Source organism: Tachypleus tridentatus, chromosome 13 (genome assembly GCF_004210375.1).
Source record: "Tachypleus tridentatus isolate NWPU-2018 chromosome 13, ASM421037v1, whole genome shotgun sequence".
Lineage (NCBI taxonomy): Eukaryota > Metazoa > Arthropoda > Merostomata > Xiphosura > Limulidae > Tachypleus > Tachypleus tridentatus.
Window position 1 is genome coordinate 124,499,817 of NC_134837.1, and position 24,194 is coordinate 124,524,010.

The 24,194-nt window shown below is 32.3% G+C and overlaps 1 protein-coding gene across 8 annotated transcripts in view; it reads left to right on the forward strand.

The window, feature by feature from the left end:
• Window positions 1-24,194, forward strand: part of LOC143238850 (mutS protein homolog 5-like) — a 105,222-nt gene that overhangs the window by 74,276 nt on the left and 6,752 nt on the right. For 7 of the 8 annotated variants that reach the window (XM_076479430.1, XM_076479433.1, XM_076479427.1 and 4 more), the window contains 13 exons: window positions 1,818-1,880; window positions 2,134-2,205; window positions 9,810-9,866; window positions 11,031-11,103; window positions 12,389-12,498; window positions 15,876-15,956; window positions 16,732-16,777; window positions 17,408-17,449; window positions 18,862-18,958; window positions 19,416-19,505; window positions 22,272-22,398; window positions 23,059-23,208; window positions 23,651-23,725. In XM_076479430.1, the coding sequence (XP_076335545.1) occupies window positions 1,818-1,880; window positions 2,134-2,205; window positions 9,810-9,866; window positions 11,031-11,103; window positions 12,389-12,498; window positions 15,876-15,956; window positions 16,732-16,777; window positions 17,408-17,449; window positions 18,862-18,958; window positions 19,416-19,505; window positions 22,272-22,398; window positions 23,059-23,208; window positions 23,651-23,725 (1,083 nt within the window). Of the gene's footprint in view, window positions 1-1,817; window positions 1,881-2,133; window positions 2,206-9,809; window positions 9,867-11,030; window positions 11,104-12,388; window positions 12,499-15,875; window positions 15,957-16,731; window positions 16,778-17,407; window positions 17,450-18,861; window positions 18,959-19,415; window positions 19,506-22,271; window positions 22,399-23,058; window positions 23,256-23,650; window positions 23,726-24,194 lie in introns of all 8 variants that reach the window. The other variant, XR_013020805.1, reaches the window with a different exon arrangement.

Below are 24,194 nucleotides of genomic sequence, written 5' to 3' on the forward strand. Positions count from 1 at the left end.
TTTGTGCGAGTTAATACTTCATTTTGGTCATATCATTACTTTCCATGATCATGGAAAAGGGTTCTTGCCTCTTTATAATTCTGCATGCTGAGCATTTTGTTCATGAGCCTTTGGTTGAACTTCATTTATCCAACATCCTCCTTGTAATTTCAGGGGTAGGAAGTAATGCCTGGCTTCCCAGATTGAGGAGTTAGAATTTTGGTTCATAATCCCAGGACAGATGATCTCTTTCTTTAGATTTAGTGAGGCTCCAATTGGCTTCATAATTCCAGGTTTGGATTGTTACATTCTGTGCTTCTTTAGCTTGAAGGAAAGACTTGTTCAGTTGGATGTTGCTAACATTCCCTTGTTAATTCTGGTGTCTTGACATGCAACATTCTGTAAATTTCATGTTGTGTTTCTTTTTTATTATATCCCTATTATACAGTTAGTTATATCATGTTGTGGCCCCTTTGTCTTAGCCACTACACCTTGGATCTAGCTTGGCATCCACAACCCTGTAATTTTGGTGACAAGATGTAGAACCTTATCATTGTGATTAGGGTCTGAACAAATTTTTCAACAACAATGTTGACTCTGTAACCAGTTCACCTTTACCACCCATAATTAGGTTTCACTTTATCTGAATGAAGACTTGTTCAGTTGGATGTTGCTAACATTCCCTTGTTAATTCTGGTGTCTTGACATGCAACATTCTGTAAATTTCATGTTGTGTTTCTTTTTTATTATATCCCTATTATACAGTTAGTTATATCATGTTGTGGCCCCTTTGTCTTAGCCACTACACCTTGGATCTAGCTTGGCATCCACAACCCTGTAATTTTGGTGACAAGATGTAGAACCTTATCATTGTGATTAGGGTCTGAACAAATTTTTCAACAACAATGTTGACTCTGTAACCAGTTCACCTTTACCACCCATAATTAGGTTTCACTTTATCTGAATGAAGAGCGTACATGTTCCAAAAGTAGTGTGGACTCACACCAGCATGCTTTATTATTTCTTAGTTTTACACACCTGTACAGGTACTTTCTGTGCAGCTCTTTCTCTCATTGACCCCTCCACCTGGTCAGTGTTGAAGATTGGGTGTGTTTCAAGAGTTTACATTTTCTTATAAAAGTATTTCCAATAATATTAACCTCCTCTCACACTACCCTGCCCTTACTTCCCAAGATAGCCAGTATTTGAGTTTGATAATCTTACCAGCTTTGAAAAAGTGAATAAGAAAGAATAACAGAGAGCTGATATATGAATATGATATAGAGAGTGTATTGATGTAGGTGGAGAGAGTCACAAGATTAAAATTGTAAGGGGCAGTGTAGTGGGGTTTAAAGACTAGAGCAAGAGAGGTACAATTCATACCAATGCTTAGATGGGTAAAGAAGAGAACCTTTCATTGGTATAAAGCTATAACGTGAGAGGAGATAAGAATTATTAGAAACACGTTTTCAGAAAAGAAAAGTGTAAACTTTCAACATTTTATCAAGTTTAAAACTTCATGGAACTGTGGAAATATGAACAGTATCAGTCATTCTAAGTAAATGGGTAATTTTAAAATGTTGGTAACGAATATAAACTTATTTTTTCTTTTAAACAGTTGTTATGTCCTGCAGTCCATACTGTGTTGCTATAAAATGAGGAAATGTTAATTTTATAAGGAATTTTATAACTGAAAAAATGTCCTGAAACATTGTAGCTTTGAGGTTCATTATAATAGTTTGATACATTAATAGATCCAATTCATATTTGAAGAACATTTGTACTAAACAATAGGAGAGATTAAAGCTAACTGTCATATCATTTATTCTTTATTCTAGAGAATTTTAGCACATATGGCTGGTGCTCATGCAACTGTGAATGACTGGAAGACCTTGTACAAGGTTAGTTATTCACGTTACTGAGGTGATATAAGTAGTTTTTGTAGAATTATATTTTAAAGAAAAGTAACTTTCATGGTGGAAAAATGTTTCTTGATATTTATTATTATAAGAACTTATTCCAAGATAAGAAAAAATATTAATACTCATGTATTTCTTAACTGGAAAATTACAGTGTTAATGATTTTAAACATGATAAAGTTTTATTTAAGTTTCTGTGTAACGTTCATATAACTGTGACTGTTCATTCTTTTAGAGTGTTTATAATGCTATGCTGATTGGGGACCTGTGTTCGACACTTCCTCAGAGAATATTCATCATTAACAAGGTAACCACATCTTATTCTTTAAGGTTTAAACTGTAATTAAGTTACATTACATTCTGAAGTTATCATGAACCACAGTAGTGATTCATAATAGAGATCACCCATTTTTTCTTTTGTATTATTACACTGGTCAACAAAATTTTTGTTGCATTTATATCAAACAATTGGTATTACATAATTTCTTGCCCTGATTTCAGATCTGAAGTTAGTTTTTTCCTCAGTGCTCTACCTTTTTTTGCAATCAAGGTATTTGAAAATCTCAAAATTTCGTCATCATCACATTGACGTCGTAGTCTATCATGAAAAATATGTGATAAAATATGTTATAAAACTCTTTAATATAGCTGGGCAATAAAAAAGAAAATGCAAGATAGTATAAATGTATTCAAGTTATTTATATTAATTCAATTTATTTATATAAAACTGATTAGTAGATAAGACATTTGCTACTATGAGGAGGGAAAGCTCAATTGCAGTCTACTCAGGCATGAATTTCCGCTTGTAGCTCTTGCGTTTGTGGACTGTCTCAGGGCATTCTCGTTTAATGCTCCAGCAGTAATCTGCCATCATATGTTTGTCCCATCTCCTTGGTAACGCTCTTCCATGGTCTTGAGGTCCTGATGGAACCGCTTGCCTTGCTCGTCACTTATAGCTCCTGGGTTCTCAGGGAATCTATCAAGATGACTGTACAGGTAATGGAGTTTGACACTCATGTTACATCCAAGGTCGCGAAAAGCTGACAACATATTCGTTACAAGGGTTTCATAGTTGTCAGCTTTTTTTATTACCGAGAAAGTTTGCCATCACCGCCACAAATGAAAGCCATGCAGTCCTTTCCTTGTCGTTCATCTTTCTGGCAAATTCTTGATCACGCACAAGTGCACGAATCTGTGGTCCATCAAAACACCTGTCTTGATCTTGTCGAAGGACAAACCAGGGAGCACAGAAAATATGTGTTGGAAGCATTCACCGTCAGTATTCAACGCCTTCATAAACTTTATATGCAAAAACGGCTTGTTTGGGTTGAGAAAATATTTTACACAAACTGTTTCATCAAGCCCAGCATGATATGGAGAGGAGGAAATATGATCTTTTCCTCAAATGACAGACAATTGGATCGTTGACAATATTTGGCATACCTGCCTTCAGAGTCTCAATATGGGCCACTCCTTCTGGTTCCAGTGCTTTTCTCGAGCTCGGCTGTCCCACATGCAAAGATAGCAGGGTACTTTGTAAATCCTCTTTGTTGACCTAGGAGGAAAGTAACCATTTTGAGGTCCACACAAATTGTCCAGTTGTGCTCGTGGTATTTTAGTAGGTCAGTCACAGTCTTAATGACATTATATTCCTCTCGTAAATACACAGAGTGTCCAATTGGAACAGCTGCATAGACATTGTCATTATGAAGTAGAACGACTTCAAACTTTGCTTAGAACAATCTAGAAATAATCGCCAGTCATTTGGATGGTATACTGGCATCCCTAATTCCTGGAGAAGACCTGAGATATTATGACAATAAACAAACATATTCTCCTCTGTAAAGTATGGCACAAAAGCCTGCTCCCGATTTCGGAAGTATGACACTTTAGTTGTATGGCTCAGCTGATTCTTTTCTTGCATCCTGGAAGCTAACACTTCAGCTGCATTTTGGAGAGACCCAAATCACGCACAAGGTCATTCAACTCTGGCTGGCTAAACTGTTGAGGAGTTAATGACTGTGGGGTCTCATAAGAAGGATCGCCAGATTCTGAAAGTATTTCTTGAGTTTCATCAGCAGTCTCTTGCTCTTGGTCACTACCCACATCTTCAGATGGAAGAAATCCTTTAAAAACTGGGATTGGGAGCTCATCAGAGTGCAGAGTAGGTCGGATTGCTGAGGGGATACTAGGATATGAGATTTTGTGTCTGTTTTTCTTGCCAATGCCCTTGTATTGACCAGACAAAAATAGTAGTCAGTTGTGTGGTCCATCGGTTCTCGCCAGGTCATGGGAATTCAAAGGTAAACCCTTACGCTTCCCTTTTGTCCAGTCACGCAGCATTTCCTCGCAGTTATGACACACAATATGTGGGGCCCATTTCTTGTCTTGGTCACCAAGAGCAAGTCCAAAGTACGCTTTATAAGCACGCCTCAGAAATGATGTTATATTACGCCTTTGACGAATAAGCGTGAAGCATCCACAAATATAACAGAAAGCGTCCGCTTGTTCTCACATTGACGTCTCCTTGTAGCCATGATCAGATCTGAAACAAAATCTAAACAATTTTAATATCTCTGTTGATAACATAAACGTGTAAGTAATTAACACGTTTCCTGCGATGGGACCCACCGGTGTCCCACTATTGTCTTACCTTTAACTAAGTTGCAGGCAAGAGACAAGTGTAACGACAACCTCACGTTATCATAGCTCATGCAGCACTGAAGCTGACAGATGTACAAGAGCATCGCAGCAGTTGCCGGTTTGCCAATATAGGCATCGCAGGAAACGTGTTAATTTGACCACAAACGGCTAGAATGAAAAACTTAAAATTGCATTAAAACTAGAGCATGTAGAGCTGAACCGTTTTCATATTTGAATTTAGCAGGTCACAAAGGGTAAGAATAAGTAAAAAAATCTTATGCAACTGAGATTTCGAAAAAATTTGTTGACCTGTGTTATTATTATGTAATATTGATCCAGTAGCCTACAGCAAAATTGGCTATGAGTATTGTAATTGAACCTCATCAGTATTAATAAACATGTGATTGCACATTCTGTAGGGTCATTTCTGAATTTATTTAACAACCTACCAACTAATAGTGGCTGTATAACTATTGACACTCAGTCAGCTTAATGTTGTCTGTGGCTTATATGGAGTGTCATAATCTAATACATGTATATGTACATAGCTGTATAGGCAGTGGATGTAATTTAATGTTTATATGGCAGGCATGATACATGTACTATAGCAGTTATTAACTTGCTGTTGTAACTGTATTGATGTTGTATGTTATTTGTTTGTGGATATGGTTTCATTCCTTTTGGATAAAATGCTGCTGACAGGATACAAGTTTTTTTAATACTGCATGACTGACTTCAGCCATGTTAGAAATGTCTAAAACATTATACAAATGTCTAGGCTGTCTCCTACAACATAAATATTTAAGCTGTAGTTTAAAAGATAGCACTAAACTCAGTTTAGAGCTAAGGTTTGGTAATCTCAGTGATGGCTGATGGCATTAGTTAAATTACAGCCAATAATGTATGATTGAGAATGTTATAGATACGTTGGACATAGTAGCCATCTTTGAAGCTGACTAAAAGGAGAGGCAAGAATCTTGAAATCAAGAGATAGCAAAAATGATGGAGATTCTAAGCAAAAATGAAGAAGACGTTTTGTAGCTATATATTTTACTCAGAAAATATTCAGCTTCAGATAAAGTATGTAACAGTGACTGCCCATCAGATTTTTTATAGTCATCACAGTGGAAGAGGGTCTTAGAAGTATAACGGCCCAAACTTTTATTAGAAATGGAGGAGAGAAAGGTATGTTCATATAATCATAATTGTTAATTAACACATTTTTGACCTTTTAGTTTTTTCAGAATGTTGCCCTAAGAGGAAATCTGGCTAGCTGTAGCAAATCTGTAAATGACCTTATTATGACCAGTAGAGAGGAGGAAGAGGAATGAGAGAAATGTAACAACCCTAAGAAATGTTGTCATGTACTAGAAGTGTATTTCTGATAGGCACTTCCCTTTGCTTACAGTATTAGATGTTCTCATTCAGTGCTGACCTCTATATGTAAACATTTTTCTTTATGCATGCCACGAGTCTTCTGCTCCCCTTTATTGGAATCAAGTGATTTAGAAGTGTCTTTCATGTAAATCATCATGCATCACCTTTCCACCAACAGGAGCATAGTATGCTCACATGGTGTATATGACTTCCTTTATGTGCTTCTGCCAAACTATTAGTTTGATGTTTGTCAGAAAAATGGAAGCACTGGAAGAGCGTTGGGAGGAAGGGTGATAAGTATTTACTGGAAATATATTTTCAGTATAGGAAAATTGTATCTTCTGATTCAGTACTTCCATCTGCTCATAAGATTAGCTAGAATCCCACATTAATACACTAAGGGAGGGATGGACTGATACAAGAGAAGAAGAGACATACACCCCTCTCCCCAAAGCATCTGAAGAATACCTTAGTAGATGAGAGAATCAGATTGGAAGGTCTGAAGAGGGGAATTTCATCACTTCTGAACAGGGTATACTCTTTGCCCATGTGTAGAAAGTGTAAGGCATCAGGGAGGACAAAAAAAAAGAGCTCAACCATGTTGAAGAGAATGTTATAGGAAAGTGATCATAATGAGAGAATGGGATTGTAGCTCATCCAACAAAGAGAAAAGTGGGTTAATAAAGATGCACTAGGGCATGGCAGACTGTAATCATTAAGTCAACTACATCCAAAACCTTCTTGCAGAGTACTGACATTTGCAAGAGGATAGGATGAGGATCATGCTCTCTTCACCTCAATCCTAAGAACTGAGGAATTAAGAACCATTTTAATTTGCAGGTATATGATGCAAAGATTATCTTGGATTTTGACATCTTTTATCAAAAGGTTACCTAACGTGTGCAATCAACTCCACAGTTGTCATTGTTTCTATAGAGAGCATCATACCTCAACTACATAGTTCATTACACTAAACAGTTTCAAATAAGACAGATTTGCTGTTATACAGATTTATGTTAATGATGAGCATACAAAAGAACTAAAGAAACAAGATTATTAGAAATAGTTAATTTAAAAAAGTGGAATTAGGAATCTTCAAAAAAATACAGAAACAAGAAAGAGAGCTTAAAGTAAAAATGTAATAGGAAAAAAGTAAACAAATTTAAGGTTTGAGACATTGTGTTGCCATTATTTCCTCAAACCACAAATCATAATTTTGACTTTCCTAAATGTTACAGCTTTTAGACATGGAGTCAAAACTGAAATTTCTAGCTTGAGGAAATAGTCTCTTAAACTTTAAGTTTATTTATTTCTTTAGTGATTGCATTTTCACTTTAAGGTACCTTGTTTATGTAACCTTTTGAAGATTTCTACTCCTCCTTTTAAAATAAATAATTTAATAATCTCATTGTCTAAAATAAAAATTTCATCAACTTATCAATGAATAACAACATGTTTAACATTTTTCATGACAAACCTTTTAAGAATCCGTAGATATAGTTAACTACTTCATTGTTTCTCTACCTTTTTCATTGTATACCTTTGAATAATATATTTTTTTACTTGCAAAGAAAACTAGATGATGACAAGGAATCATAATTAAAATAATTATTTCTAGTTTGTTTTTAGTGCCAAACTTCACCGATCCCTGTTGACAGTTCAATGAGCCAGGATCAGAATAGAATTCCCATGTACTTGTACCAAGGGCTTGTCATGAGGGTTCTGCTTGATTGAACACACTTATCAAATTTAGAATTTGAAATAACTGTTATGGTACCCCATGCAGTGTCTTAGTTATTTAGAAAGAATCTAGCAAGGAGTACTAGCTAGTATATAGCACCAGTATATTCTAGAAAAAATCATTTTGATAGTACTCCACAAATAAATCTTGATAAAAACAGATTATGACACTATATATATAATCTTTATGTGATGCTTGTTGTTGGACACTCCAACAAATTACTGCAGACTTGAAAATCTTCCCAAATACTGTTAAGTACACCCTAGATTAGGAGACCAAGAAATGTAAATTTGAAAATAGAAAAGGAAGAGGCAGAACACCTAAACTAAATGATACTGATGTTAAGTATCTTTGTTTATGTAGTCTTCAGGACAGAAGGAAAACTGTCACTGATTTTAAGTATAAGGTAAACAACCATGAACCAAATAATAGAAAAGTGTCTAGTCTGAAGTATCATATCAAGAAGATTCAATGAGAATAGAATATTTCATCATGTAGCTGTTAAAAACCTTGTACTTTGATCTCCAGATATTGTCAACAGACTGAAATTTGTTAAAAAGTACAAAAACTGGACTGTTGATGATTGAAAAAAGGTGTTATGGATGGACAAGCCCAAGTTTAAAATATTTGGTTTAAAGCATAGGTTGTCTGTCCAGTGGAAGAAAGATGAAAGATACCTCAATGTATAGCATCTACCATGAAGTTTGGAGGAGGCAGTGTGATGGTTTGGGGGAGTTTTTCTGCTGAGGTGACAGGAGATATTTGTAAGGTAGATGGAATAAATGACCAGAGCAAGTACCATCATATACTGATCCATCATGGTAAACCCAGTAGTTTGTGTATTATTAGTAAAGGATTCTACTACCAAGAAGATAATGACTCCAAACACTCATCCAATCTATTCAGAAACTACTTAGCTAAGAGAGAAGCTGCTTGAGTCATTCAAATGATGCAATGGTTCCCACAGAGTCCAGATTTCAATATAATTGAGTAGATTTGGAATTTGATAGATCAAAACCTTACAAATCAAATGTTACTTCCAAAGAAACTTTATGAGAATGTATTACAGACATTTGGAGTAAAATCCCAAAGGACACTTTGATTAAATTTGTTATAACAATGCCTGAAAGATTATCTGTAGTAATTACAACAGAAGAAGAACACACAACGTATTAACTGTTTATTGAACTCTAGAACTTTCACTGAGTTTTTGTTGTACTAAATATGAAGATTAATAACAATTTTGATGTTTCATCTGTGATTTACCTTCCACTGCTCTTCGAAAGTAGCCTGAAATCTAACTTTTGACTTTGTCCCAACACTTTTGCACAGTAATGTACACCAAAGAAAATTGAACCACAAGTTTTAGTACACAAGTCTTTAAACCTGCTGCCTGCCCATTGGGAACAAGTCTTTTTAGAATTACTTGTTTTCTCACTGAATAATTTTGATAGATTGAGAGTATTTTTCATCTACTTATTAGTATAATATGTAAAATTTACTTATATTTCAATAATCACTGTCAGAAATATGTTGATATACCTTTGACTCTCTCAACATGGGCACAGTCAAATTAACCAACCTTGTGATCTCTTTGTACTCATATAAAGTCCTTATAGATTTAATACTTCTAACTTTCTATTGATTATAGGTGATATATGAGGTGTGTGTGGCTGAAGGGGTTTTCTATTTGATAGCTATGAAATCAAACACAATTGAAAACTATAAAAATTATGGTTTCTCTGAGCAATAACAATTTTATAGTTTCTTGAGGGGTGTTGGATAAAATAGACATGAGTAGATACCTCGAGCAAATGTGTTACACTAGGGTAAATTTAGAATTTTTTTAAATATTGCCTTGTATAATTTATGACTTAAAACTTGTATCCTATTAAAACATGGATTATTAGCCAAGAGCTTTTTTATACTGATTGGTATAACAAACAAAAACTAGTTTTATAAAACTTTGAATGTAAGACACTAAAACATTGCATCTTGCACAGTAAAGGATAGCTGTGGCAATAGGGTTAATTTGTTTGTGAAACAAACTTTCTGTTTAAAAGAAGATTCAACATAATGGAGCTATGAAATTATGACACAGACTTATGGGATTTTGTATTGTGGGTTAAAATACTTTTTTATAATTTCAGATTACGACAACTTTCACATCAGACTTGTGCAGAGTGGCTAATTTAATTTATAAAATAGTAAGTAATGTTTGCAAAAATGATTAATAGTTGTTTTTAACTTAACTGTTTATTAGTTTTAGATACTTTGTATGTTGTACCAAATCGGTATTTATTTTAAAATGTTAATAATTGTCTACTAAAGGCAAGTTCTGTTGTAAAAGTGATAGTGCATGCATACACATAGTTGAATTTTATGAAGGTTAAATATGACTGTTTGAAATCTTTTGTTTTCTGTTTAGACCTAAAGGGTATAAGGTATTTAACTTGTATGATCATATCAGTAATAACCACCTAACAACGTGTAGTTGAACTTTTTTTGTAAGAATTAATTAAAAGCTTTTAAACTTTTAATACTGGATATAGCAAAAATAAAACAATTTTAATTTTAATATGGATAACTGTGTTTTGATTGGGTACAAATATTAATAAACTCTTAAAGATAATCTTCAAAAACATAAGCTTGTTGAGCCATATGTTGTTAAATTCTTGGTTAATAATGTGTTTAAGGTTTTATGTATACACACTTTGTATGTGTGAATAATGTAGCTTGTAAAAGTTTTTGTTTGATTTTGATCAAATCTGTATGAGATTCGTGTTTATCTCAAGGACAATTTGTTTAATGTTTCGAAATGTAGCTTAAAGGTCAAGATCACATTGAAGGCCAATTGCTCTTATAACAATAGTACCAATTTGGATTTTGAAAAACTGTGAAACTTTAGAACATGTTGAGATTAAAGGAAGATAATGGCACCCACACCTACAGTTTTTAGGTTTACTAATTGTTTAGTGCATATCTTAGCTTGTTTATTGCAAAGGTCAGAAACACCATGGGGCAAAACTTGCCCTATTCGAGCACATTTATTGTTAGTGTTCTTCAGCACTGGACTGTTGGGTTAGAAGTTTCCAGAGTTTTTATTCTGAACCAAACAAATGTAAAACAAGTAAGGTGAGCTGAAGGAATCCATGCTTTGGTAACTTAATGCTTCAAGTAAAAGAATAAATAATTAAATTTTTTCATTATTCTTAGCTATTAGCATACTTTTGTATACAGCTTATTTGCTTAAATAGGAAGACCCCAAATGTTGACATACACTTATTTCCAGTGCTAAATTCTTTGTCAACGTACATGTTTCTTATTTCTAATGTTAGCTATTAAAATCTTTTTAAATATTTGTTCTCAAGGTGGATTTTGAAGAATCTGTAAACCAGGATCATTTTGTCGTTAAGCCTGGAGTAGATGAAGAGTTGGATCAAAGTATGTATGTTATGTTCAGGAACTTCTAATGTCTAAATACAAATTATATACAAGTTAAAATTTTAAATTTGACATTTTTATTTCATATTTATTTAGATGATATCTGCTGAGACTGTGAAGCACTATTAGAGTTTTGGAGCACTTGAAAACATTTTGATTGAATTTTATGATATAAAATATTGCTAGAGTTTTGGAGTGCTTGAAAACATTTTGATTGAATTTATCATATAAAACACTGCTAGAGTTTTGGAGTGTTTGAGAACATTTTAATTGAATTCTATCATATAAAACACTACTAGAGTTTTGGAGTGCATGAAAACAGTTTGATTAAATTCTATCATATAAAACACTGCTAGAGTTTTGGAGTGTTTAAGAACATTTTAATTGAATTCTATCATATAAAACACTACTAGAGTTTTGAAGTGCTTGAAAACATTTTGATTGAATTTATCATATAAAACACTGCTACAGTTTTGGAGTGTTTGAGAACATTTTAATTGAATTCTATCACATATAACACTGCTAGAGTTTTGGAGTGTTTGAGAATGTTTTAATTGAATTCTATCATATAAAACATTACTAGAGTTTTGGAGTACTTGAAAACATTTTGATTGAATTTTATCATATAAAACTGCTAGAGTTTTGGAGTGCTTGAAAACATTTTGAATTCTATTGCATAAAACTGCTAGAGTTATGGAGTACCTGAAAACAGTATGTTTGAATCCTATCAAATAATTGTACTCTGTTGTTCAGGAAGAATATCATGTATTTTGACATTATTACGGTATGTAATGTCTTGCGCGGATTGCATGACTTGTATCAAGTAAGATTGATAATAAGTTTTAACAGATATTTCTTGACTGGGTAAAAGGCCTTTTTGGCCCCAGAAAGAAGCACTCAGAGTAATGCAGAGATCAAGATGATACTGTTACGGGTTAAACTGGAAACCTGTATAGGGTATTAAACAAGAAATTATTATGTTGTTATGTCACACAAGATACTGATGTATTCTATAGTTGTTTTTTTTTCCAAAAGTGTGGACATTATTTGAATGCTCCACTTTATAGTATGTTTTACTCTTCTATTCTTTTATCAAGTTTCAAAAAGAAAAACAAAATTGATTTGAAATTTACAATGAGAGATAAAAAAAAAAAAATAAACTGAGGTTAAATTTTGCCCGTCACTTGATAAGGAAGTGTTATCCAGTGGCTCAGATTATTATAAAGGTTCACTGAAATAAATACTCTAAATATAAATGTATTTGTTTTAAATATTTTAATTCCAGAGAAACGGACGTATAATGGACTTCCAGATTTTATGACAAAGGTAGCTCAACAAGAGCTATCTCAGCTTAGTGATGGAATTAAAGAATGTCAAGTGATTTACCTTCCTCAGGTAACCATGGGAACACACTGATGAAACCTTGGCAAATGTATTAATAAATATCCTGACAAATACACTGATGAAACCCTAGCAAATATATTAATGAATCCCCTAGCAAATATACTGATGAAACCCTTGAAATGTATTAATAAACCTCTTGACAAATACACTGATGAACTCCTTTGTAAATATACTAATGAATTTCTAATCTAATGTATTGATTAACCACCATGGCTAATGTATTAATAACATCCTAAGTTTTGAACTTAGTAGTTACAAAATCTGTTGTAAGCATTTATTGTAATTTATACAAATATAATAAAAAAGTTTTATAAAGGCAAGCAGGGATTGTTAATCTAGTTAGTTGTAGTAAAAAAATAAAAGTTTTAAAGTATTGAAAGAAGAAAGTCAAAACAGTGAAAACTCAGTTCTTAATACTGAAAAAGGATTATTCCTACTTTGGAAAATCATTGCAATTATGTTAATCTGAGTCAAAGTAGGGATAAAAATGTTTTTTAACTTCAATTAACTCAATTTGTATACTGTTGGCTTTCTTTTTCAATAGTTTTTGTAACATTAAAACTTTCTATATTATTATATAGGTTTTATAAATACAATAAGCTTTAGTTTTGTTCATTCAATACTGTGAAATAATCATTGTTAATATTCAGACATTTTAAGTGATTTTGAATAGGCAATTTTTTGGCTGCCATTTTGTTTCATCACAATTTCTACTAGTGTTGGTATTAAGTACTACCACACTTAATTATGTCCATCACAGAAGCAGTTAACAAAACTGTCACATAGCTGAACATTGTGAATAGTTGTTGTAGATCAGCATTAGCCAACTGTTTTTCATAATTGCCAAAACTGGGGAGAATGTGTTAACATTTTTGCCACATGACAAAAAATAACTGTATTTTTTTATAGATATGGAGGGACAGAAAGATACACAATAATATTTTCAATAATTTGTTGACAGAATTAATTATATTATATTTAAAAAACAGGTGATAGAAGTAAGCCACCAATTTGTCACAGGTCAATAGTCATTTTGCCACGTGTTCAAGTGGCAATCTTATTGGATACCGTAGCTTTAGAACTTGTACATCTCTAAGCTACAGAACTGTTTTAAACACAAACATTGAAAAAAAATCACAAATGTTGAATTTGATGTTTGTTTTGGTGCGTTTTAAACATACACTGTACTTGGTTAATAGATGAAGTTTGTTTTGATGAGTTATAAATCTATATTGTAGGTGGTTAATAGTTGAGGTTCATTTTTATTAATTTAAACACAGTTGATTCATACAGTATGTTCTACTCTTTAATGTAAGAAAACAAAAGTCGATATAGACTATGTCTGGCTGAAACAAATTATCCTAATTATTAACAAGTTTATTGGTTAATAATGGCAGTGCTCTGATTGTCATGGTTTTATGTACAGTTGTCTTACTGTTTGGTTGTTTAAAAATAATAGTTGATTTTTATATTAAAGTTTTAGTCATTTATAGGAATAAACTTCATATATATACACCATTGGAAAACTAAAGCTTTATTTTTATTCACTAGTGTTTTTATTCTTTTCTAAAACTTTATTTTCAATATTTCAGACCCTTACTATTAATGATGGAAAAAAAAGTTGCATATCATTTTTTTCCATGAGCTCAGACTTAGTTATAATGCATCACAAACAGCTTGCAACATCAACCAAACATGGGGTGAAGGAACCACCTCCAAATGTACAGTACAGCATTGGTTCCAAAAGTTTTGTAATGGAGATGTGAGTCTTAAAGATAAGAACAGAAGATGGTCTGAAATTGTGGAAATGTCAACACCCAATTCTTGTGCCATTTCCCAAAAAGTTTGGCATGGGTTTTTTTCCTCTAATACTCTCAGTTGGTCATTTTCAACAACAGAAGTGAAAAAGTGAAAAAGCTTGATATGCAGGTTCCACCCAAGCTCAGTAAGAACCAGAAAAATCACCATTTTGAACTCTGCTCTATGCTGATTTCATGCAACAAAAATTACCCATTTCTTGATCAGTTGTTACCTATGGCAAAAAGTGGATCCTTTACGATGACAAAAAGTGATATTTACAACAGCTCAACTGTGAAAAGGCTCCGAAACACTTCCCAAAGCCAAAGTTGCACCAATAGAATATTATGGTCACTGTATGGTAGTCTGTGGCCAGTGTTATCCATTACAGCTTGCTTGGTCAGGGCCAGAACATCACTGCAGAGGTTTATTGTCAAGAATTGGAAGAAATGCATAGAATGTTACATGAAAGAAATGCCAGCATCAGTCAGTATAAGAGGATCAATCTTGCTTCATAATAATTCTCAATGAATTGGGCTACAAAACATTGCTTCATCTTCTTTACTCTCTGAACCTGCCATCTACCAACTACTACTTTTTCAAACATTTAGACAACTTTTTACAGGACAAATGTTTTAACAACAAACCAGTAGCAGAGAATGGCTTTAAAGAATTTTTGAGTTCTAGGATTTCAGATTTATATTGTCATGGCATAAATAATCTTGTTTCTCATTGGCAAAAGTAGTTCCCATTTTGATTAATAAAGTTGCTTTTGAATTTTATTTTTATTAAAGTTAAAATTTAAAATCTGCTGTTATTTATTTTAGAACAACCTAATATTTTACAAAGACATTTACTTACTGTCTGCATGTAACTCACTATATATTATAGGATTTCATTTGCCAGAGTAAATGGGTAATAAAGGAATAAGTTAAAGGAGGATCATGTTAAGTATTTCTCAATCTGTGTAGAACACAGTACATTACATATGTTAGTTGCTGTGACAGCTTTTTGTATGGTGCTTGTTAAAGGTTATTAACATAGTAACTGTAATAGAAAATAAAAAAGTGGAAAGCAAACTTATACACTGAAAAATGGCTTATGTTAAAGAGACATTTACTCTTACTACTACTCAGGCTGGGACACTCTTCCTCTGTTGATTTTAAACTTAAACTTTAGCTGATTTCCTTGGAACTGTACTAATTATATCTACAAATTTTAACCTACAGGTTTTACTTTCCTTAACCCTTAAACAGCAGGAATGTTGAAGGTAGCAACATCAATTGATGATGGCTGCTATTTAAGGGTTAATAAATAAAGTTACGTCTACAAATGTTAACATGCAGGTTTTACTTTCTTTAATAGATATACAGTTACATCTACAAACATTAACTTGTTGATTTTACTTTCTTTAATACGTATTAAATTATATCCACAAACTGTAATCTTGAAGTATTTCTTTAGTAAATGTGAAGTGAAGCATAAAAAATTTATCCTTTAGGTTTTACTTTCTTTAATAAATGTGAAGTTAAACATTCAAACTTTAACTTACAAATTTATTTCCTTTTAAGCTTGGGTACTTATTAGCTGTTCCACTCACAGATGAAATGTTGGCTTCAAGCAACTATGAACTCCCAGGACTGGAGTTTGTGGTAAGGATTTTATTTGGATTATTCTAAGAAATAGCACATTCAATACAAGAAATAGCTTGTCAAGTGTATTAAGATTTGTGGAAATGTCAGAACAGGAACATAGTCAGGAATCTGTAAGAGATAGTGTTACATTTGTAGGAAGAATGGAATGGTTAATGAAGGTACAATGTAATTTTCACTGAAAGTGATGCACTATGTTCATATATGAGATTGTTTTTTATGTATCTTGAACTTATTTTATACATATGAGTATACACTAGAAGATGTGATCTTAACCCCCAACACCTACACATATACAAGAATGTATTCAACTTCATTACAGTGTTAACAATATCATGACAATTATTCCATATAGTAATCACATTTTAAATAATTAAATCTTTATTGGACATTAAATATAGATCATTGGTTTTCTGTCCAATGGTTTGGTAGGTCAGTAAAAAGACCTGGGAATATTTAAAAAAAAAAATTGTTATAAAGTGCTTGTTAGCCACGTTCACCCATGCATATGAAACTTTTTCAGCTTTTAACTTGCAAGGAAACCCAGTATTTGTTTCACAAATCTTAAATAGTTAAACTGTAATATCTTGTAGTCAAGAGTTGAATTTCTGAAATATATGCTGTTTCAGCCAAAGAAAACAGGCTGAGACTTTAATTACATCAAATTCAACATTTAAAATGCACTGTCACTTCTATTGTAAATATTACATCAAGTTCAACATTTAAAATGTGCTGTCACTTCTATTGTATATGATTTGTTTCTTTCATTTTTCAGTTTATGTCCAACAATGTTGCTCATTATAAAACTGCAAATACAAGAGGTATGTAATACAAATTATCCACGTGTTTCTATTTTTCTAACAGGTGTGCACTTGTAATGTTTTAAATTTTTAAACCAGGATTAATTGGGTACACAGTTTCCTGTTAATATTCTATAGTAAGAGCAAGTAATAAACATGTAAATCCATTACTTGTTTGAGGGGTGTTATTTAATGAAATTGTTCCATTTGATGTAGTTTTTTGACCATGTAGTTCTATACATTACTAATACAGATGATATATGTAATTAAAATTGTATTAGGAAACCTTTGTACAGTGTATTTTTATACTGATTGGTGGACAATATAAATGGTACTAACACACATTATATGGTGTTTAGTGTTAAATACAGAATCCCTCTTGTTTATTTTTTTGAATAATGCCTTTTATTCCAATCTTATTGAATGGCTGGCATAAAAATAATATACCTGGGTCAGTTTTAGTATACTTCTGTTATGGCTCATTGTCAAAAATCTGATCTAGAAAAATGTGTAGAGTTATAACAGATTTATTTATTTATTGCATAAATAGTTAAACCTTGTAAAAGTTTCCAGTAATGGTCATGTTTCTACTTTTAAAGTTTTTAGTGTTTGTGGTGTTTTCCATTGATTTCATAACTGGATTTTTTACAGAGCTGGACAATTTGTTAGGGGATACTCAGTGTGAGATTAGAGGTGGGTTGTTTTGAATATCTTTTTTTTGTTTCATAAAGATATCTGAAGGAAGCCTTGATACCAGTTTGGCCATATTATTAAATGAATACAAGGGAACGAGAAAATGTTACTCACAGAATAAATGTATAAGCTGCAAAAAGAGACAAGTTCTATAATTATAAGTTTACCATAAGGAAGATTTTTATTTGAATGTAATCAGCATGTAGCTAATTCTTATAATTTATATTTACAAAAATATACCAACCATTTCTTCTATCCAGTAGTTTGGAAAGTTGATCTATTTATTTATAAACAAATTCCAATCCATGTAATAATAAATAAATTTATCTCTTCATGATTGTTTGCTATAGGTTACATTTACAAGTAGGCCTAACTTTGCCTACAGTGTTTGAATGGATATTCTGATACTTTTAATGTACCCAGTTCAGAAATAAACTTACTTTCAAAATTTGCATGATAATCAATTGGTAATAAAGACATGTCTGACTCACTTCTTAATATAATACCTTTTACTGAACTAATGAACTCACTCTGCTTGATATTTGTGTATCAGTCTAGTTTTCTCTGTACTTCACAAAGCTTTGAGATGTCATGACAAACTCTTTTTAGCGATGGACATCTACAGTGAAATATTACTGATATGTAACTTACAACAATATTTTAAACTTTGAGGAAAATACTTTAGATCCATGTGAAACATATCCCATAAATATAACATAGGTAAACATTTTTTAGGTGCAGTAACATACCTGCAGTTTTCTGGGACTGGTTACAAAACTAGAATTTAATGTGCCAAGCTACAGATAGAATGTTCAGGGTTTGATTGTTAATATGCTGCTGACTGTGAATTTTGATTCCACTGTTTCATTAAAGATAGCAGGCTCTTCTGGTCAAGAGTTCTGAGTGAGTGACAACTGGATCTGTGGTTTGATTGTTTATCATGTGTTTCATTTAAACTGTCATTCAGGATGAAGACACATTTCTATAAACTGGTGTTTAAAAATAACCCTATAGTATTTAATGTGAAAAATTATTAACGTTAAGATTTTGTCTGTGAATGTTTTCTGTGATATTAAAACATATAACATGTCACAGAAATTAATAAATAATATTTTCTTTGAGATGAGTCATTTTTAACCCTTTAAATAATGTTATGAATGATACAGGAGTGCAGTCCTTTTGTCATGTATATCATTTGTCGATTCCAGAAAATCAATTTACATTGGAAGTGGGTGCCCTGTGACATTTCAAGTAATACTCAAAATTATTTGGAGACCTTCAACTTATAACCAAACATCAGATATTCTAACAGATAAAGCTCATGTTTGATTACTTGTACTTTCTAATAACCTTCTAAGTAGACTTATTTTATAACCCTTCAGTGCCTAATGAATATTTACTTTCTCTTCCAGACCATGAGACACAGATAATGCACAGGCTACAAAATATTATTCTAGAAGTTTCCAACGTTTTTACAGATGTGGTCACATATTCTGCCCAGCTGGATGTGTAGGTTTTTTGTGTTTTTTTTTTCCCCAATAAGTTACAAACAAATAATGGGTGTCTAGATTTCTTCTGTTTACACATGACAAGAATATAAAATCATAATTTGTTATGTTTTGTGCTGTTTATAATATAATGTTTTGTACATACATACATATAACCTGAAAATATAATAAACGCTGTTGTGGTGTTCCTTTAAATGGAAGAAAAACTTGAAAAACCATCTTGTATGGTGGAAGTATTCAGGTGAAATATATAAAAATGAACAAAGAGTTAATAAATAATGCTTTGTGAGCAAGACAGTATTAATTGTGTATGTCTTGACATCACCATGATATATATTCTTTAAGTAAAAAACTTATCAGAGCATTATTGAAAATTACTTAATAAGTATTTCATTTGGAGATTGTAAGATACTTAATATATGAAACACATTAAACCTAACATAGTATTCTGTTTACAGACTCATTTCATTAGCAGTTGTGGCCAAGGAGTTTAATTACATTAAGCCTGAACTGACCAATGAAAATATTGTCTGCATCAAAGGAGGAAGGTAATACTGAGCTTATTGATTGTATACATATGTTAAATATCTCCTTTTCACCAGAGGTGAAATTGAAAAGAGAATCAATGGTGTAGAGACCAATATTCTTTGATTGAGTATGTCCTGTGTTGTGGACTGCAGTTTCACCTATTCAAGACTCATCAAGCACGGCTTGGGTAAAAAAACAACAACAAATAAATACTGTTAGGCCTCTTGTAATGGTGAAGCATGTATGATAGCTATGGGATTTTGAGTCCATTTTACTTCTGTATAGTAGCCTAATTAATTTAGGTTTGTGAACAATGTTATGACCCTTAGTTAAATTCCTTATCACACAGCAGACTAACTGTTTAATGATTGTATATATGTGTTCAAGATTTATTTTTCAACAGAGGTCATAAATTCTTTCAATTTTACCTACTGTTTTGACTTTTCTGCTTGTTTGTTACATTACACCTGAATAAAAATTTGATTAAAAATGTAATTTAATGATCTTGGATAAATGTGTACTGTTTCTCTCATTAACTAAACTGGTTAACTTACTGGGCTGTGGATTAGAAGGTCCAACTTCTGAGTCCACAATATACCACTAAACGCCCTTTGCAGTTTTAACTGAGTAAGTGTTGTAAAAGTAACAGTCAAACCCAGTATTCAGTTCAGAACAGGTGGTGTATGTTGCTGACTAGTTTCCCTCCCTCTGGTCAACTGTTTTAAATTAGAGATGGATATTCCTGAACTGTGTAATCTTATTATGGCTATTAGATCCATATGATTAGAAATATTGAATACCGTAGTATCCTAACAAAATGTATTTCAAAAATTTGTTTAAGGGGCCCCATTTAACTTTTGGTACTTTGAGAGTTTGTTATTCTCCACTGTTCTTACAGTTTAAAATGCTCAACCAATGAGAGGTAAATGGCTTGAACATTTTACGTATAAATATAATTTAATACATGGTTATTTATGTTCCTTCTGTGTTTTGCCACATTTTCAGTTGTCATGTGATAAAAAAAAAAAACCAACAACAACAGACCATGTGAGTGACACTTTTTAAGATTATTGTAATTTTCCTTACATAGACTTAACTAAAATAATCCATACAATAAATTATAAATTAACCCTCAAATTCTGAACTTGTTTGTGTACTGGTTATTTCTGGTAAAGGTCCACATATTGTGTTCCTGCCATAAGAAAGGAGAATGTTACTGTGTTTGCTAATGTAAAAATTAATGAAACACAAGACAAATTGATTTACAAGATGACCTCTGTAACTTAACTGACAGATTTTAAAAATTAATACCTTTAAAAACACTATAGATAGAACACATGTTTTATTTAACTTGACAAACAACTAGTAAAGTTTCTTTTCTTGTCTTAGTATATGTTTGTTGCTCTTAATGTCTGGGAATTCCAGAATAACACGTTCCCAGAAGATGGATTGGTACAGATGACCAACACGATGGCCCTCATATTCTCCTGACATAACCCTGTTGTACTTTTTCTTGTGAGTGGGTTGTGAAAGATCAGTTATATTTGACATTATTGAATGACACTGTGGAACTTTGCCACGGAATAATTAATGCAATAAAGTATTTGACTCCCTGGATGCTAAACAACATCTGTAGTGAGATAGAGCATCATCTAGATATTCATCAAGCAAAAAACAACACGTGTGGAAATATACTAAAACAGGAAAACAAAATGTTTTGGGTTGTGTATCGAGTTAATTAAAACTGGAGTGTTCTATCTATAATATATTTGAAGTTATTAGTTTTAAAGTGGTTCACATAATTTATGGACACCCTGTATATCAGTTGACTTAACACATATAACAGTGATGGTAAACAGTTAGCTACTAATCTCTCCCCAACAGCTCATTTTACAGAGCCATTTCAGAAAGTTATTTCTAATAGTTGTAAAGCCCAATTCTCAAACCTTTTGAATTTTTTCTCCATACTCCCAAAGCATAGGTTGATACTTATAAAATATCACACCCCTTAAAATAATAAGGATCAGTGTCTTTATTTCATGTGATTTTACTTATCTGTTAATGGTTTTATTGTCTTTTGTTGCCATCATGTCACAGCACGTGGTCTGAACAGTTACTAATGTGGCTTAGCTTTGAAAATATTCAGAGCCAACTGATAAGAGAGGTCCTAATCTATGTATGTCACTGAGTTTGAATAATAATTTGTTGATCACTAACGTCTTGGTTACTGGTTGTCATTTAAGGATGTAGTTGTTTGTAATTAAGCACAAAGCTACACAATGAGCTATCTATGCTCTACCCACCATGGGTATCAAAACACATTTCCTGGCATTGGAAGTCTACAGACATACTTGTGAACCACTGATAGCCTGTAGGGATGAACAACGGATTCTAACAAAAAGTTTACAAGATTTAGAAAGGAACCACAGCCCTTGAAACTTTTTGTTTCTGAAATGATTGGAATCTATGCCACATGGTTTCTTTAAGTGCAGTTTTGATATTTAGAAACCAACTACATATGAGGTTGTTTAAAATTTTCTGTTATTAATAGAATTTGTTGGTTTTAATTATTTCTGATATGTAGTATGATAAAAACTTAAAAAAATTAACTAAACAAAAGTTGCCATTTTTATTTCTTGCTCATAATAATTTCTGAAAAAAATTCTGACAACTTGATATTTATTTTATTATAAATTCATATTTAAAACGTATTAAACTGAGACACAAGTTTATATTGTTAAAATTCATGTTGAGTATATATCTTTGAAATACATTACATGTTGAAGGCATCCTCTCCAAGAACTGTGTGTCACAACATTTGTACCTAATGACACCTATACTGGACTATCGGGTGGAAAGATGGTAATAGTAACTGGTCCCAATGCTAGTGGCAAGAGTGTATATTTAAAACAGGTAAAGATGTGGAAAACTTCATGATGCATAATGTGTACATTCTTCCATATTGATACTTGTACTAGGTGTACTGTTTATTGATGTATTCCAATATTTGAAGATGGTATAAATAGATATTGTAAACCAGTTGTTGTTGTTTTTTATGTTGTTTGGTCACTAATTAAACACAGAAAAGAAATAAACTGTTAAAATCATGATTTTAAGTAAAAGAAAATTTAAGATTTTTTTTGTTCAATCAGTTTTATTCAAACTGTTGATTTTTCAAGGTAACGATTTATTATTTGTAGAAAATTCAAGCAAAATATTGTTGCAAAGAAATTTAAAAGGCCTTATGCTTTTCTGTTAAATTACTTTCAGTGAAACTCAACTTGTGTGACAATATTTTGTAAACTGGCCTTTTATCTGTTGTACAATGATAAAGCCATGGTCTTTATAGAAAAATACCTATCTCTAATACTGTATCACATTTACAAACCTCCAACTTCAAAAACATAGCCAACAGTATAATATTAGATGTCTTATGTTAGACACTGTATCTATTTATTCTGTGGTAATGTGTGCAGTGTATTTGTAAGTATATGCACATTGTGTTGTATATATTTTCTGTATTCCCCTGTGCAATGTATCTATACACACTCTTGGTTTTAATATTATTTGCAGGTAGCTCTGATTGTATTCATGGCTCACATAGGAAGTTCTGTGCCTGCTGATTCTGCTAAGATAGGTGTCACAGACCACATCTTCTCCCGTATGCACACTCGGGAATCAGTCTCTTTGGGCCTATCTACTTTCATGATAGATGTTAATCAAGTGTGTGAAATAACGAACCTGTTTTTGTTATGTGCCAGACATTTCTTGTGAGGGTTTTCAAACACACTTAACTTAATAAGAGTAAAACCTTTAACCTAACCCACAGGTGGAAAAGTATAAATAAAGTTGTATAAATAGTGCTTCTACATTCTCATGTCTTTGTAAATGGTTATTTCAGTTGTATTATTCAAAGAATTGCACAGAAACGTTGACTGTAGCTCATATTTATATGCAACTATAAATAATAGTTTTCAAATGGATGTAACATCTCATCAAATTATGAAACAAACAACTATTTTCTGTGCTGATATTTTTATGTCTTCTGTTCTGTTTCCATTGTGTACTTACATTTTCAGTCACTTTTTTCTCACAGCATCTTTGTCTTAGATGTTACATACAGTTGTTTTGACAATCTTCATTAAATGTATTACTATTATTCCAGATGGCCCATGCTTTACGGAAAGCAACTTCCCGCACTTTAGTGATTATTGATGAGTTTGGAAAAGGAACAGAAATAGTAAGTATTGGAATAAATGTAATGGAACACAGTAAATATTCCATTCATGGGATCAAGATAATTTTTGGTACTGGACTATATATAGTGATAAGTAGTAAATATTACACTCATGAGACCATGATAATACACAGAATGCAATAGTAATAATGAACACAAATGAGTACATTAAAAATATGAATAACATCTTATCAGATACCAACAAATTTAAGCTAATACACACAAATCCTACTAAAAATTAAAAAAAAGAACAATACAGTCTCAGAAAACCAATGCAAGACCAGCTCGGACATACCAAAGCTATACAGCACTGACAAACCCGATTATCCACTATGACCCATAACATCAACCTCAATAAATACATCGCATGGACATTTTCTAAATATGTAACATCAGCTGGCTCCTTTATGCAAAGACTCTTTTAAATCTATTTTTGATCAACTAAACCATAAAGCCTAAATGGCCAGTTTTG